Here is a 15,741-nt window from a genome sequence, read left to right as displayed (position 1 = left end):
TGGTATCCATCCTTCTACTCTCTATGTTCATGAGTTCGATTGCTTTGATTTTAAGATCTCACAAATAAGTGAGAATATGTGATTTTTTCTTTCTGTGCATGGCTTATTTCACTTAATATAATGACCTCCAGTTTCATTCATGTTGTTACAAGTAACAGGATCTCGTTCTTTTTTTATGGCTGAATAGGACTCCTGTGTGTTCTTGTCTGAAATAACTGATACAATTTTTTTTTTTTTGCAGTTTATTTGCTGTTTTTCCTTCCTTAGGATTTTTTCCAACAGAAAATTTTAATTTCGGTGTTTTTTGTTTCTTTTTTTGAGTTGGAGTCTCGCTCTGTTGCCCAGGCTGGAGTGTAGTGGCATGATCTCAGCTCACTACAATCTCCACCTCCTGGGTTCAAGCGATTCTTCTGTCTCAGCCTCTCCCAAGTAGCTGGGATTACAGGGGTGTGCCACCACACCTCGCTAATTTTTGTATTTTTAGTAGAGACGGGGTCTCACCATGTTGGCTAGGCTGGTCTCAAACTCCTGACCTCAGGTGATTTGCCTGCCTTGGCCTTCCATAATCTGGAATTACAGGTGTGAGCCACCACACTCTGCCTTAATTTCACTATTTTTAAGGTATCTATTTTTTCCCTTATGGTCTCTGGGCCTATGTCTTGTGAAATATTACATTTTAAGACTGTAGAAGTAAATAAATTGGAAGACATTTTATAAATCAACAGCTTTATAAGCTGTTAATAAGAAGGATTACAAGAGAAGCACAATTTGATTTGATGGGTCCTGGTTCCTGAGAAGGTAGATGGGATATGAAATCAGACAGTAATACAGGAAGAGGAACTATTTCCATTCCCATTTGAGGAGGAATGGATGGGTACAGATGTGGATGCGATTGCAATTTCACATAGGAAGTTGAAGGACTTTCAACCCAATGCCTTCTGTTCTCTCTTTACGAAGAAGTAGGAGACATCGTCTGAAAGTGAGTGAAATGTAGTTTAGCTTAATGGGAACTAAGAAAGTTCCAGAGATTCTTTGCAGAGACACAGTGAACTTACCAGGGAAACAGAATTGTTGACAATATGGAGGGCCTACAGAGAAGGTCCACTCTGCATGACTATCAGATTTTTTCCAGCAATCTTTAGCAATCTGGGTGAAGTTCATGGGAGGGCATATATCTTAGTATGAGATTTTTGTATTTTTAGCTATCTTTTTATTATTTATAATTTTATTAAATTATGGTCAGAGTATGTTTGATTCTTTGGAATGTATTGAAGTTTTCTTTCTGGCTTAGCATATGGACTATATTTGAAATTGTGCTGCTTGTTCTTGGATGTATTCTTGGTTTATTGGGTTTAGAGTTTATATGGATGTAAATTGCTTGAGTTTACTAATTGGATTGTTCAGATCTTTGAGAGGGGTATGTCAAAAGGTGTGATGTTTCTTTTTTTCATGAATTACAGGTCTAGGTATAGACAGGTATTAGTAAGCACATAATGCTTGCAGTCTTTGGCATGATTATACATGCAGAGGCGAGCAGTGAGGGGGAACTCCCCTGTGCTGGGCCCTGCACCCAACAGATAAGGAGACAGCAGGTTGGAGAGTTGATAGGGCTTACCCAGGGTCACCTAGCTAATAAATAGCCAGCCAGGATTTATACCCAGATCTTTTGGGTTCAACTCTAATACTCTTCTGCCATATCTCTTTTGCTTGGTGGAGGTAGGTGGTAGGTTATCACTGTCTTCCAACATCATCCTTAAGCTTATGATCTATCTGAACAATCAAAAAGTTGATCCTACTGGATCTTCTTCAAAAGCCCATTAGAGAAGCTGTCATCATTCTACTTTACAGACTCTCTAAGATACAGGTAACTTGTGAAAAATTTTATAACTGGTCACTAGAGAAAATTATTTCAGATTTTAAAGTTTGGGTCTAATGTTACATGTATGCATTTTGGGAGTCCAAGATGTATCAGAGTCCTGGCAGAAAACAATCACAGCAGATGTTTCAATAAAGACCAAATTTAGAGAGTACTTAGAGAGCCATGGGCAGGCTTAAGGCAGCAAACAAGAGATGGAAGGGCAAAGGAGGAGCCTGGTGAGAGCTGGAGCTGTGGCCTGAGAGATGGACTGCCTGTTGGTCTGGAGGAATGCGGCTCTACTGAGACACAGTTCTGAAGCAGGGAGGGGATGGGAGGGAACGACCCATTCCTTTCTATGCCCTTGCTCCTATTTCCTGCAAGCAATAGCTCCCATGGGCTGAACCAGCCAGAAAGGTCAGTCTCTTGGGGTACAGGCAGGAGGGAGAAGGCATTGGGGGAGGGGAGCACGTGGAAAATAACCAGCACCGAGAAACAGTGCAAGGGTGGAGTTCATGGTCCATATTATAGCTACCTGTGATTTCTGAGACATAAGGACAAGTTATAGGGTATTAAATTTAAGGAAGGAAATTTAATAGAACAGAAAAATAGTGTTAAATTCTGAGAAAATGTAAATTAGGAGCATGCAAATGATGTGGGTTTCTAAGGGACATTTTGAAGAAAACCCTGTAAACCTAACTCTCCTTGAAATCACTACTATTACAGTGAGGGGTGGGGAGTTGGAGAGAGATAACATGGGGAGAAATGCCAGATATAGGTGATGGGGAGGAAGGCAGCAAACCACATTGCCATATATGTACCTATGCAACAATCTTGCATGTTCTTCACATGTACCCCAAAACCTAAAACACAATAAAATAAAAATTAAAAAAAAAATTCAAAAACTTCTTTAGGACCAATTTTACAGCCTTCTGATTAGTCTTACTGTTTTCCATTTGATCCTCTCATTTTCCCCTTAAGACATAGATTTTTAAGCCCCTTAAAATAATTTCAATAATTATTAGAAAACTGAAATTTTTATTAGGAGAATATTAGCTTGTTTCTCCAAGTAGAAATGCTTGGAGTATCTAATATTGTTTAGATAGACTATGTCTGTGTCTAATGATTCTCATTAGAAGGATATTCATTTTGTTTATCAATTTACTTATATTAAAATCGCCATCTTATACAGTATTCATGAGATATAAGATATTTGTGATCTTAGATGTTTGAGGATCTTTTCTTTGGCACAGTGGTATCTCTTTGTCATCTAAATTATTACTATAAAATATACAGTATGACAGATTATATATGTAATATATATGTATAATATGTATGTATATAGCAGTGTTTGCTAAAGTGCTATTGCTAAAATATATTGAGTTGAGAGGAAAAAATAGAAGAGAGGACCCTGAGTGCAACCTTTTCTTTTCTTTTTTGAGACGGAGTCTCACTCTGTTGCCCAGGCTGGAATGCAATGATGTGATCTCAGCTCACTGCAACCTCTGCCTCCTGGGTTTGAGTGATTCTCCTGCCTCAGCCTCCTCCTGAGTAGCTGGGATTACAGGTGCCCACCACCATGCCTAGCTAATTTTTGTATTTTTAGTAGAGATGGGGTTTCACCATGTTGGCCACGCTGGTCCTGATCTCTTGACCTCAAGTGATCCTCCTGCCTGGGCCTCCCAAAGTGCTGGGATTACAGGTGTGAGCCACCATGCCTGGCCAACTTTTTCGGTTTTTTAGCAGCATTCAGCTCTCTCCATGCAATCTTTCCCCCTATCTTTGTTCATTTCTTTTGCTTGAACTTCATTTATTCAGCCTATTTGCATGTAGCAGTATTAGAATAGGCCTTAAACTATTCCCACAAAATGTATTGCAAAGAATTATGAATTGCTATGACACTCAGTTACCTAATACAAAATGCTGCTTTCAAAAGATTTCAAATACATAGAATATACTTAGACATTATTAGGTTTTATGCAAGTTTTCCAATTTGAAGCTGTTCTAAAATTAAGAGCATAATGCTTTTTCTGGCAAGTTGAAAATAGGATAACCAGTGCATGATAATGGTTAATATAAGCAACAACAAAAAAAAAAAAACAAGAAAAATTAAGAAGTTTTGGCAGGCGTAGAAAACTGTTTTGAGTGGAGATTTAAGAATAGATGGAGAGTTAACATGCAGAGAGACAGCAGGAAGCCATCCAGATGGCACAGCCAAAGCAAAGAAGATCCTTTTGTCTGGCCTAGACCTTAGTGAGGTCTAAAAGGTACAAGCTACATTTAATAGAGAAAGAAAGCCAAAAGGAACAGGAAAGCAAGAGAGGTTTCTGCTGCAGGTTGGAATGAACCCACAAATTATAAAACAAAAACAGGCCAGGTATGGTGGCTCATGGCTACAATCCCAGCGCTTTGGGAGGCCTAAGCAGCAGTTTAAGACCAGCCTGGGCAACATAGTGAGACCCCATCTCTGCAGGATAGTTTGTTTGTTTCTTTATTTTTTGAGACAGAATCTCATTCTGTTGCCCAGGCTGGGTGTAGTGGCACGATCTTGGCTCACTGCAGACTCCACCTCCCGGGTTCAAGTGATTCTCCCACCTGAGCCTCCCAAGTAGCTGAGGTTACAGGCATGCACCACAATGCCCAGCTAATTTTTGTATTTTAAGTAGAGACAGGGTTTCACCATGTTGGCCAGGCTGGTCTTAAACTCCTGACCTCAAGTGAGCTGCCTGCCTTGGCCTCCCAAAGTGCTAGGATTATAGGCATAAGCCATGGTGGATGTAGTGGTGCCTGCCTGCCCCAGCTACATAGGAGGCTGAGGCAAGAGGATTACTTGAGTCCAGCAGTTCGAGGCTGCAGTAAACTACGATCATGCTACTGCACTCCAGCCTGGATGACAGAGTGACACCCTGTCTCTAAAATAAATAAAATAAAATACGACAAAACCAAAAGCTTTATGGATGAGACCCTGAAAGCTAGGTTTTGAGAATGTTCTCTGCCAAATTATTGACCACTCTGGTTGATGCTAAGTGGCATAATCTTTGCTTTCTTCTGTCTTACCCTCCCTTTCTGAATTCACTCCACCCTATCATACCTTGGTTTTTGCACAGATGTTTAGGAAGCGCTGCAGAGTTTTAAGGTTACTCTTCTACGTGTAACAAAATTCAAGATGGTTGTTTTGGTTGATAATAGCATTAAGTAAGAGAAGTTCCATTTTGCTTTGTTCCCAGAGTCCTCCAGTTTCCAGTTTTGCTCTGGACCTGACTGCTTTCCTGACCTGCAGTGCCACTGTGGTCCTGGAAGCAGGCCTTTCTCTGACAAACTTTTCTCCCTCCCAGGGGCCCTCTGCATTTCCCAGAGCCTACGTTTTCTTCTTACTGAGTGGGAAGTTTTGTTCATACCCTGAATATATGAAAGGGCAATTTTCCATTTTCACCCTTGATGAATAGATTGGATAGATAAGTAGGAAATCATTTTTGCTCAATTGAAACAACCTTTTTTTTTTTGTAAAGATGGGGTCTTACTTTGTTGCCCAGGCTAGTCTCAAACTCCTAAGCTCAGGCTATCCTAATGCCTCAGCCTCCCAAACATCATTTATTGGAGAGACAATTTCTTTCTCCCACTATGCTTTATAAAGTTTTAGTAGCCTCTCTTATTTTTCCTCAGTATATTATTATATTGACTTCACTTTTATTTTTATTGATTGAGTGAGAGAGGGTCTTGCTCTGTTGCTCAGGCTGGAGTGCAGTGGTGTGATCTCAGTTCACTGCAATCACCACCTCCTGGGCTCAAGCAATCCTTCCACCTCAGCCTCCCAAGTACCTGGGACTACAGGAGTGTGCCACCATGCCTGGCTGATTTTTGTAGTTTTTGTAGAGTTGGGGTTTTGCTGTGTTGGCCAGGCTGGTCTCAAACTCCTGAGCTCAAACAGTCTGCTCACCTTGGCCTCCCAAAGTGCTGGGATTACAGGTGTGAGCCACCATGCCTGGCCCACTTTTATGTTTGAGGGTTTTTTGTTTGTTTGTTTGTTTGTTTTGCTGTCTGGATAGTCCTCTGTTTCCTTTGAGTTCATTCCCCTCTGTATATTTGTTCTGGTCTCTGACTTTTATCTTGGAATTTTTTTCCAAATATCTGTTGACCATTGTCACTAACAAGCTGATTGAAGCTCCAGCTTGAGAGCTCCAGCTTGGTGACTGGTGTGCTTTACCAGAAGGTAATCTGGGAGGGATCTAGGTCTTTCTTTGGGAGAAGCTCAACCAGCATAAGTGCCTTGGGGCCTTTTTATCTGGTGATCATTCAGTTTTTCTAGAAAAACTCTTCTACTGTACTCTATTAATTGCTGAAACTGAGCCGAGCTGCCATTGTTTGGGGAGCCCATCTGGGAAAGAAGGGAAAGACTACATGGCTAGTAAATGGTAGAGGGGATGTACATTCAAGTTGTGTGATTGTGAACCCCTCGTTGTGGGCTACTGTGGTTATTTCCTCCTGTTTTGAATCCTAAGAGGGGCTTCACAGCATTTTTTTTTTTCTAATTTTCTTTTGTGGTAAATACACACATAAGATTTACCATCTTAATCATTTTTTAAGAGTACAGTTCAGTGGTATTAAATACATTCATAATGTAATGTAAGAATCACTGCGATTTATCTCCAGAACTCTTTTAATCATGTAAAACTGAAACTCTGAACCCATTAAACAATAATTCCCCATTCCTTCCTCCCTGTAGCCCCTGGCAACCCCTTTTTGTAGCTTTTGTGTGTGTGTGTGTGTGTGTGTGTGTGTGTGTGTGTGTGTGAAAAATTGAGGCCGGACGCAGTGGCTCACGCCTGTAATCCCAGCACTTTGGGAGGCCAAGGTGGGCAGATCACTTGAGGTCGGGAGTTCGAGACCAGCCTGATCAACATGGTTAAACCCCGTCTCTACTAAAAATACAAAATGAGCTGCCTATAATCCCAGCTACTTGGGAGGCTGAGACAAGAGAATTGCTTGAATCCGGGAGGTGGAGCTTGTGGTAAGCCGAGATCATGCCATTGCACTCCAGCCTGGGCAACAAGAGTGAAACTCTGCCTCAAAAAGAAAAATTGAGACAGGATCTTACTCTGTTGCTCAGGCTGGAGTGCAGTGGTGTGATCACGGCCCACTGCAGCCTTGACCTCCTGGGTTCAAACAATCCTCCAACTTCAGCCCCCTGAGTAACTGGGACCACAGGTGTCACCATGCCTGGCTAATTCTTTTTAACTATTTGTAGAGATGAGGTCTCCCTATATTGCCCAGGCTGGTCTTGAACTCTTGGGCTCAAGTGATCCTCCTACCTCAGCTTCTCAAAGTGCTCGGATTATAAGTATGAGCCACAGCGCCTGATTTCTACTTTCTGTCTCTTTAATTGTTGTCTTTTCTAAGTACCTCATGTAAGTGGAATCAGAGTATTTGTCTTTTTGTGACTGGTTTATGTCACCCAGCATAATATTCTCAAAGTTCATTCATGTATATGTTAGAGTTTTTTCCCTTTTTAAGGCTGCATAATATTTCAGCTTTACAGACTTTTACATCAAGTTTTTTCTTATTGTAGATAATAGCCTCTCTTGGTCCTATATATAGGACAGTTAGGAAGACTGTGTATATGATTAGATTTAATTATTTGCATGGTAGAGATTTATAATTTGTTCTTAATTTGCAGCTTTTTTCAAGGAGCAAACCTCCAAGGGGCCTGTATGTTTATGGAGATGTTGGTAAGTGTATTAAAATAAGTTTTTGGTGGGCAAAACAGAAAGTTTCCCAGCTTTTGCTCAGGGATAATTTCTATTTCTATCCCTCAATCTATACCAGCAAGGGAATAGAATGAGGCAAGGTAATGTAGGGAGAGAAGACAGGGGAGAGAGGGCAGTTATCTCAGCTTTTACTTTACTTCTTGTAGGGTACGGCTGTAGTCTAGGGAAGAATTAGTCACCATGTTAGGGTGCAAACATTATTTAATGTATTAAGTAATTAATCTCAGGGAAGGAAATCATCTATAAATAGGTTATTAGGTTATTAGACAAATCAGGATTCCATTACTCATTAACTCAGCTTAATACTTAAAAAAAAATAAGCTGTTCTTGTTTTTTTTTGAATTTTTTTAAAATCATAGCTTAAGTTCTGGGATATATTTGTAGAATGTGCAGGTTTGTTGCATAGGTATACACGTGCCATGGTAGTTTGCTGCACCCATCAACCTGCTATCCACATTAGGTATTTCTGCTGATGCTATTCCTCCCCTGGCCCCTGCATCCGCTGACAGGCCCCAGTGTGTGATGTTCCCCTTCCTGTGTCCATGTGTTTTCATTGTTCAACTCTCACTTATGAGTGAGAACATGCAGTGTTTGGTTTTCTGTTCTTGTGTTAGTTTTTTGAGAGTTATGGTTTCCAGCTTCATCCATTTCCCTGCAAAGGACATGAACTCATCCTTTTTTATGGCTGCATAATATTCCATGGTGTATATGTGCCACATTTTTTTAATCCAGTCTGTCATTGATGGGCATTTGGCTTGATTCCAAGTCTTTGCTATTGTGAATAGTGCCACAATAAACATACTTGTACATGTGTCTTTATAGTAGAATGATTTATAATCCTTTGGGTATATACCCAGTAATGGGATTGCTGAGTCAAATGGTACTTCTGGTTCTAGATCCTTGAGGAATGCCATACGGTCTTCCACAATGGTTGAACTAATTTGCATTTCCACCAACAATGTAAAAGCATTTCTATGTCTCCACAGCCTCACCATCATTTATTGTTTCCTGACTTTTTAATGATTGCCATTGTAACTGACATCTCAGTATCTCACTGTGGTTTTGATTTGCATTTCTCTAATGGCCAGTGATGATGAGCTTTTTTCCCCTATGTTTGTTGGCTGCATAAATGTCTTCTTTTGAGAAGTGTGTGTTCATATTCTTTGCCCACTTTTTGATGGGGTTGTTTGTTTTTTCTTATAAATTTGTTTAAGTTCCTTGTAGATTCTGGATATTAGCCCTTTGTCAGATGGATAGATTGCAAAAATTTTCTCCCATTCTGTAGGTTGCCTGTTCACTCTGATGACAATTTCTTTTGCTGTGCAGAAGCTCTTTAGTTTACTTAGATCCCATTTGTCAATTTGGGCTTTTGTTGCCATTGCTTTTGCTGATTTCATCATAAAATCTTTGCCCATGCCTATGTTCTGAATGGTATTGCCTAGGTATTCTTCTAGGGTTTTTATTGTAAGCTATTCTTTTTTACTTTTAATTTCTACTAATATTTCTAGTCATAAACTAAACCCTTAGATGAATAATTTAGTTGTTCTTATCTTTAATTTAGTTGATAGTAGATACTCTGAAGGCATAAGTGGTAACATTTCCTTGGTCTCCCAGTTCTAGACATTGGGTAGAAAGACTCACATTTTGATGGAAACCTTCTGAGTGGTCACTTCTTTCTAGGCTTTCCTAATCATGTAGTGTCTTGCTTATGAAGTCTTCCCTGACCTCATTCTTACTGAAATACTCTGTTTTGTGGTTTCTATTTTCTTCAAACAAATCCTTTTTTCCTATTCTTAAACCTCTCCTTGGCTACCTTCAGTCACTGATGTCATGAAGGGGTTTCTGCTTGGTTTTATTGCCTCCTTGCTTTCAATTATTTTTTTGATGTCTTTTTTAATTTTTTAATTTTAATTTTTTCTAATCCCTCAGTTTACTGTCAATCAATTATTTCTTCTCTTGGCATACTCAAAATGCACATTCACATGTAACAGGATCAGTTTTGGACCTAAACTAATATTCACACTGTAGGCTCCTCTATAGCCACATTTGCGTTATGAGGGAGTGGTGGCAGCAAATATTATCTTAGTGAAATTTTTAGGAAAAGAAAAAAAAATGGGCACTGAATAAGTAGTTTTAGTGCCTTAAAGAGAAAACTGTTCTTTTCCCATCCTTCTTTTTCTAATTTGTCTACTGATGCCTTGCATTGAATGTTCATTTTATATTTCCAGATTTAGCTAATCTAATAAAAGAGAATAATTTAGCTCACAAAAGTGAGCATTAGAGATTGCCCATTAAAATTCTTCAAGTTCTTGAAAGTTACAGAAAAGCTCAAACTATTCTTTTTCTTAGTTCATTGGCTAATTGGTACTTTTGAGACCGATGTATACTTACTTCTTATTTACAAAGGAATTTATAACACACTTGATCGATTTTATGTTTCTGTACCTTTGTGTACCATTAATGATTCTCTGCCTCCTGAGAACATTTACTTCCAGTACCTTCACTTTCATATTCAGTCATTGCTAAAATCAACAACTTTGTTCCTCCTGTTACCTTAACCACCTGACCACAAATGGAGATGATTAATAAAGCATAACTGCTTCCACTTCTGTAAAATTATCTTTTTTTTTTTAAAACCTGTGAATGTTGTTGGATTTTAGTTTAGAAAATATAGCCATAGAGTAACTAATTGAAGGGAGGCACATTACAAGTTATTTATCTGAGTGCTTGATAGCAATAGAAAAGATGTGATAATATGGGATGTTCATATAGTTTGGGTATGTGGCAACCTTTGGTTGGAAACATCTTTATAATATAGAGAGGGGAAGAGAAAGGAATTCTGAAATGGGAAGTGAGACGGATATTTTGGTGGCTATAATAAGTTTAGTTCAGACTACTTTTAAAATAGAATAGGCCGGGCATGATGGCTCACATCTGTAATCCCAGCACTTTGGAAGGCTGAGGTGGGTGGATTGCTTGAGCCCAGGAGTGCAAGACCAGCCTGGGAAACATGGCAAAACCCTGTCTCCACAAAAAATATAAAAATTAGCCTGGTGTGTTGGCATGTGTCTGTAGTCCCAACTACTCGAGAGGCTGAGATGGGACAATCACTTGAGCCTGGGAGGTCAAGGCTGCAGTGAGCCACGATGATGCCACTGCACTCCAGTCTAGGCAACAGAGTCAGACCCCCATCTCAAAAATGAAACAAAATAGGTAATAAAAGATCAAGTTTTCATTTTGGGGGGCTATCTCTCTGGGAGAGCAGCCTCAAAATGCCACTATAAGCTCTTGTTCTTTATTCTTTTCCTTTTTTGGACTTGGGAAACAGGTATTATATTTTAAGAAGGCTGGGCATGGTGACTCATGCCTGTAATTTCACCACTTTGTGAGGCTGAGGCAGGATGATTGCTTAAGGCCAGGAGTTTGAGACTAGCCTGGGCAACAAGGTGAGACCCCATCTCTACAAAAAAATTAAAAAATTAGCTGAGCATGGTGGTGTGTGCCTCTGGTTCCACCTACTTGGTAGGATGAGGTGGGAGGATCACTTGAGCCTAGGAGATCAAGGTTGCAGTGAGTTGAGGTTGCACCCCTGCACTCCAGCCTGGACTACAGAGTGAGGCCCTGTCTTAAAAATAAACAAATAAATTGAGCTAGGTGTGGTGGCTCACACCTATAATCCCAGCAACTTTGGGAGGCTGAGGGGGGCGGATCACTTGAGGTCAGGAGTTCGAGACCAGCCTGGCCAACATGGTGAAACCCTGTCTTTACTACAAATACAAAAATTAGCCTGGCATGGTGGCAGGTGTGTGTAGTCCCAGCTACTCAGGAGGCTGAGGCAGAAGAATCGCTTGAACCTGGAAGGCAGAGATTGCATTGAGCCGAGGTCACACCCTTGCACTCCAGCCTGGGTGACAGAGCAAGACTCTGTCTCAAAAATAAATTAGAATAAATAAATAAAATAAAGAAGTAAACATAAACAAATAAACGTGCTTGAGCCCAGGAGTTTGAGACCAGCTTGGGGAACATAGCGAGACCTCATCTCTTATTTTTTTTAAGAAAAATTTAAATAAATAAATTTTTAAGGAGACTTCATGTGATGTACAACACCTATCTGGTAGCACTCCCTTTCCACTCTTCATTCTTATACTCTATTTGGGCTTTGTCCTGTTCACTTCACCTCTTTTTCATAGATGTGTTGAGATGATTGACTCAGATGGACCCTAAAACCTGAGAGCTGCAGTAGGGTTGATGAATGAGTTGGAGGGATTATTATCATTGTTCAATCTTGAAATGAAATATTTTGTTATAAAATGTTTATCACATCCAATGTAGATGCCAAAAGCTGCATTTGTAGTATATTGTGGCTTCATTCATACCCTACAGCTGGCTTTCTCACAACAAACTCTCAGCTCTTGACCAGCCAACTGCAGTGGTGATGGCAGGGTTAATGATTTCTCTGGTACTTTAGAAGAGAATAAAAGTACATTTTGCTTGTCAGCCCCTTTTCTGCTGCCTCCTGGTTCCACCTCACCTGTTTCACATTGACACTGGGCTCTAATTTCACCAGTTGAAAGGTAGGCTGGTTTTAAGGTTAGGAGTCAGGAAGCTTGGATAGGTTCTGCCTGGCTTGGATGCAGGGATACATGTGCCTACTACACACCCAGGATGTATTATAGAACCTATTACTCCTGTGCTACAAATCTGTACAGCATGTTACTGTATTGTATACTGTAGGCAATTGTAACACAATGGTATTTATGTATTTATACATATTTAAACAGAGAAGGTGCAGTAATAATACAGTCTAAGAGATAAAATATGGGATGCCTGTTTGACCATGAATGGACTGGATGTTGCTCCTCTGGATGAGTCAGTGAGTGAGTGGTGACTGAATGCGAAGGCTGAGGACATTCCTGTTTACTACTTTATATAAGATGTTATCAGTGCTGTGCACTTGGGCTACACTAAATTTATAAAAAAAAATTAATTGTGCTTCCATGTTATGATAGCTATGATGTCCCTAAGTGATAGGAATGTTTTAGCTCCATTGTAATCTTATGGGGCCACCATTGTATATGTGGTCCCTTGTTTTTTTGTTTTTGTTTTTTACAGAATCTTGCTCTGTTGCCCAGGCTAGAATGCAATGGCGCAATCTCGGCTCACTGCAACCTCTGCCTCCCAGGTTCAAGCAGCTCTCCCGCCTCAGCCTCTCGAGTAGCTGTGACTATAGGCCCACACAACCATGTCCAGATAATTTTTGTACTTTTAGTAGAGACAGGGTTTCACCATGTTGGCCAGGCTGGTCTCGAACTCCTGACCTCAAATGATCCACCCACCTCGGCCTCCCAAAGTGCTGGGATTATAGGCATGAGCCACTGCGTCCAGCCTGTGTAGTCCATTGTTGACCAAAATGTCATTATGTGCGTTACTGTTTATAGAAATGCAGTTGATTTTTTTTGATGACCTTGTATCTATGATCTTGCTGAATTTAGTTATTAACTCTGGTGGTGATTGATAGATTCTTTAGGATTTTTTTGTGTGTATACAGTTAGGTCATCTGTCAGTAAAGATAGTTTTACTTCTTTAACTTTTTATACCTTTTATTTCTTTTTGCTGCCTCCTTGCACTGCTAGGACCCCCAGTACAATGCTGAATAAAAGTAGTGAGTGTAGACATCTTTGTGTCAAATTATAGGGGAGCAGTGTTTAGTCTTTTACAAATAAGCATATTAACTATAGGTTTTAAAAATATATTCAATTGTTTTTACTATGGCAAAACACATAAAATTTACCCTTTTAAACACTTTCAGTTTATAATTCAGTATCGTTAAGTCTGTTCACGTTGTTGTACAACCGTTACCACCATTTATCTCATCTTCAGAACCATTTTTATCTTCCCAAACTGAAACTCTGTGTCCATTAAACAATAGCTTCCTATTCTGCCTCACTCCCATGTTTTCCACATCCCACCCCCTGACTCCTCTGGTCCTGGCAACCACCATTCTACTTTCTATCTTTATGAATTTGATTATTCTACAGTACCTTACATAAACGGAATCATACAATATTTGTCCTTTGGGTCTGGATTATTTCACTTAGCAAAATATCTTTAAGGTTCATTTATATTATTGTGTATTACATATGAGTTGGATTCCTTTTTATGGCTGAATAATATAATTGGTATGCATGGGGGATTGGTGTCAAGATCCCCTTGGATACCAAAATTTGAGGAAGCTCAAGTCATATAAACTTTCCGTGTTGTCCTGTATACTTTAAATCATCTAGATTACTTATAACAATGTAAATGTTACATAAATGGTATAATAGTTATTATACTATATTGTTTTTTTGTTTATATGATGATGATGATGATGATGATGATGATTATTTTGAAGCAGGGTCTTGCTCTGTCACCCAGGTCCTGGAGTGTAGTGGCTGGTTTCTCAGTACACTGCAACCTCCACCTCCCAGGCTTAAGCAATCCTCCTGCCTCCGCTTTCTGAGTAGCTGGGACTACAGGCATGCACCATCATGCCCAGCTAATTTTCATATTGTTTTTGTAGAGACAGGATTTTGGTATGTGACCCAGGCTGTTCTCAAACTCCTGGGCTCAAGTGATCTGCCTGCCTTGGACTCCCAAAGTGCTGGAATTTTAGGCGTGAGCCACTGCACCTGTTCCTTACATTATTTTTTATTTAAAAAATATTTTTGATCCACTCTTGGTTGAATCTGGGAATGTGGAAATAGATACAGAGGGCCAATTATATCATTTTATGTGTATACCACTTTTTGTTTATCCATTCATCCATTAATGGATGTTTGGGTTGTTCCATCTTTTGACTATTGTGAATAATTCTGCTGTGAATATTGAAGAATAAGTTTCTGAATCCCTGCTTTCAGTTGTTTTGTGCATACACTCAGAAGTGGAATTGCTGGATCCTATGGTCACATTATGTTTAATTTTTCTTTTTTTGTTTGGACACAAAGTCTCTCTCCGTTGCCCAGGCTGGAGTGCAGTAGCACGATCATAGCTCATTGCAACCATGAACACCTGGGCTCAAACAATCCTCCCATTTCAGCCTCCTGAGTAGCTGGGACTACAGGCATGCGCCACCACACCTGGCTAAGTTTTAAAATCTTTAGTAGAGATGAGATCCTGTATTGTTGCCCAGGCTGGTCTTGAACTCCTGGACTCAAGCGATTCTCCCTCCTTGGCCTCTTGACATGCTGAAATTATAGGTGTGAACCACCGCACTCAGCCTGTGTTTAATTTTTTGAAGAATTACCATACTGTTTTTCATAGTGACAGTACCATTATTATTCCCACCAACAATGCACAAGGTTCCAATTTTTATACATCCTTGCTGACACTTCTTATTTTCTGTTTTTTTTTTTTTGTAATAGACATTCTAATGTTTGTGAAGTGATATCTTGTAGTTTTAATTTGCTTTACCCTAATGATTAGTGAATACATTTTTGGTTAGATAAGTCATGACTTTATTCTGAATCTGTAAGTATACTACACTGCATGCATCAGAATTTGAAACTTTATTAACTCTTCTGGGTAAATACAATTATTTAAAATCTACTGCTAATCACTATATCAAGAGATACTGTACTGAATATTTTTGCAATAAATGACTTTCCATCAAAGTGACTTTTTCATTAAAAAAAAGTCTGGTGAATTGTTTGTTCATATACAAAAACACTCTGACATTCAAATGGCATGGACCCAGTGTTATCTTGTGGCATGGAGGGAACCCAAAAGATAGGACTCAGATCTTCTTACTTCCTAAAGTGCCTTTGGATTCTAGTAATTGCAAAGGAATTACTAGGCAGGAAGTAATCTTGTGGTGGTGGGAGACGGGGAAGTAGGGAGGATGTGAGACTGGACCAGCACATGCTGGCCTGGCTTACTGAGGAATGCCAGGTACAAACTGAGCTTGGGTCACTGACCCGAAAGCCCTAGACTTTCTGTGAGGGAATAAGGCATTTTGTGCATACCTGCATTAAATGCTCAGGCTGTTGGCTATTTAATTACCGTAGTTTCTGTTTATTCACAGAGGATAGTTCCAGTGGATGCCTGAAACCTCACATAGTACTGAACCGTGTATATCTATGT

The 15,741-nt window shown here is 39.7% G+C and overlaps 1 protein-coding gene across 6 annotated transcripts in view; it reads left to right on the top strand.

Moving 5' to 3' along the window:
* Positions 1 to 15,741, top strand: part of AFG1L (AFG1 like ATPase) — a 251,746-nt gene that overhangs the window by 45,819 nt on the left and 190,186 nt on the right. For all 6 annotated transcript variants that reach the window (XR_010336653.1, XR_002478506.2, XR_010336654.1 and 3 more), the window contains exon 3: positions 7,530 to 7,581. Coding sequence is in view for 2 of the 6 variants with exons in the window: in XM_021670497.2 (XP_021526172.2) it covers positions 7,530 to 7,581 (52 nt within the window). In the remaining 4 variants the exon portion in view is untranslated. The remainder of the gene's footprint in view (positions 1 to 7,529; positions 7,582 to 15,741) is intronic.

Source organism: Aotus nancymaae, unplaced genomic scaffold (assembly GCF_030222135.1).
Source record: "Aotus nancymaae isolate 86718 unplaced genomic scaffold, 86718_ANA_hifiasm-v0.15.2.pri h1tg000040l, whole genome shotgun sequence".
Classification (NCBI taxonomy): Eukaryota; Metazoa; Chordata; class Mammalia; order Primates; family Aotidae; genus Aotus; species Aotus nancymaae.
This window is presented reverse-complemented; position numbering and strand designations above follow the sequence as displayed.